Source organism: Belonocnema kinseyi, chromosome 6 (genome assembly GCF_010883055.1).
Source record: "Belonocnema kinseyi isolate 2016_QV_RU_SX_M_011 chromosome 6, B_treatae_v1, whole genome shotgun sequence".
In the NCBI taxonomy this organism is placed as follows: Eukaryota; Metazoa; Arthropoda; class Insecta; order Hymenoptera; family Cynipidae; genus Belonocnema; species Belonocnema kinseyi.
Window position 1 is genome coordinate 95563698 of NC_046662.1, and position 1980 is coordinate 95565677.

The window sequence follows — 1980 nt, forward strand, 5'->3', positions numbered from 1 at the left end:
ACCACATTTTTCCCACACCCCCTGTTACTCAATAACAATACATAGTTTTACGACTTATAATATTATTCTCAGAAATACTTTTATGGGCTTGACAAACAATAAGGAGATTTTTTTAATTTTGTGTATTTTAGGTATTGAGTTATTAATTTCTGAATTTAATAAAGAAATTATCTCTTCATATTAGAAATAATCAAATAGCTCAACTTTATTTTAAGTTTGCAGTGGATTCCATCTTTTCTCATTGCAAATATTTTCTATATTATTTCACACAATTAATAAATCATACGAATCCCATAAGGAACGAAAGTATAGAAGGTAAAATAAGTCCGGGAAATTACAAATGACACTTTAAATAATAAATTCATTTACTGTCATAAGGACCAAGAAATTAATTTCTGTGCAATGCTCGTTACTTTTCTCGCGAATTATTGCGCCGGCAAAGAGAGACAAATGTGCGTATGTATATATGCGCGCATATTAAATTTATGTGGATGAAACACGTGGCGCTGTTGTATCCCGAATTATATTAAGGTTCATGCATTCAGGAACGAGACCAGATCCTTCTAACGACAAACTCGTCTCGCGCGCACCTACAATTGATTGCATCTCTTTTATTTTTCTCTCTTTTCTTTCTTCATATCCTCTTCTTGTTAATATTATTATCGCTATAAGTCTTCTTTCTGGCCCTGCTCACTCTCTACGTTTTCCTCAGTAAAATTTGTGCCTCATGTCTTGTCTTATTGTTTTATTCCTTCTTCTTTCTTGCCCAGATTAAATGGTAATTTTTTATCTAACCAATTTTCTATCTGGCCAATTATCATATTTTGAACTTTTTATGTTGGATTTTGATGCAACCTGATGCGCCTCGCTCATCACTAAAAATCTATTGCAAATTAACAGAAATTAGTTTGGCATCTGGAAATTCTTAAACATTTCGTAAATGTATTTCTCAGACGATTATAGAAATAAAATCTAGTTTACAAAAGTAACAAAAGAAGTTTTCCAGCAATAATTTGTTTGTCTTCAATTCGTATCCAGAACATTCTACTCGTGATTCATTTGACGAATAATAAGACATTTTAAAAATTACTGATACGGGTAATAAAGAGATACAAATTTGATACACCTATTATCAGAAACACATTTCTTACTATGAAAAAACATCTCCATCAGAACTAATAAATTTTTAGCGAGTGATGAAATTATATTTCGTGATATACATTAATATTTTTATTTGTAAAGACCTCATTCTTCTCCATAATGAATACTGGAATGAATTTACTGAACTACAATGGAACTCTATTTGATAGATACAAAGTAAGTTCCTTTCACAGAGAATACAAAATTAGCTGTAAAGGGATTAAGGTCAAACGCTGTAAAGTTATTAAGATACAAAATTGAATCTTCCGAAGTTACTTAAAAAGTTATTTAGTCTACAGCCTAACAAAGAAATATTGTTTCCATCATTTGTAAATCAACATAATTCAGGTAAATGAATTTCAGTAATAAATGTTCCTTTCTCATTTCTGTTTTAGTGGCGGTAAGTTTATTACTGTTGGTGACAGGATCAGACTTCCTGATGATGTCACGATGGGCTACATAATCGAGCATCTGCTGAAGAAGCAGCTCACCGTCGTCGAGCAATTTCATTCGCACCTCGAACCAATGAAGTTCCTCAACAAAGACACTTTCCACGAGCAGGTGAGTTTCATTTTCTCAAAATCTTCAAACCGGAAACTAATTAATTATGTCGTTATCAAAGTAATCTTCATGAGAAATTAATTAATTCGAGTAGATGAAGAGCCCAATTATTCCAGAAAAGCGACCGGAAGTAATGAAGTAATTTATATAATTTTAGAAGAATGGAAGAAATCCAAAAAAGGAGTTCGCGTCGAGCCTTGATAGTGAGCAGACGTGTTTACTTTTCGCTCCGTGCTCGAATCGGTCGTAAACGGACGTGTGTGTATTGGGCCGCTGGGC

At 32.9% G+C, this 1980-nt stretch overlaps 1 protein-coding gene across 2 annotated transcripts in view; it reads left to right on the forward strand.

Annotated features, from left to right (window-relative positions):
* LOC117174715 (fringe glycosyltransferase) overlaps positions 1 to 1980 on the forward strand; it is a 173367-nt gene that overhangs the window by 164403 nt on the left and 6984 nt on the right. For both annotated transcript variants that reach the window (XM_033364027.1, XM_033364028.1), the window contains exon 7: positions 1536 to 1701. In XM_033364027.1, coding sequence (XP_033219918.1) covers positions 1536 to 1701 — 166 coding nt within the window. The remainder of the gene's footprint in view (positions 1 to 1535; positions 1702 to 1980) is intronic.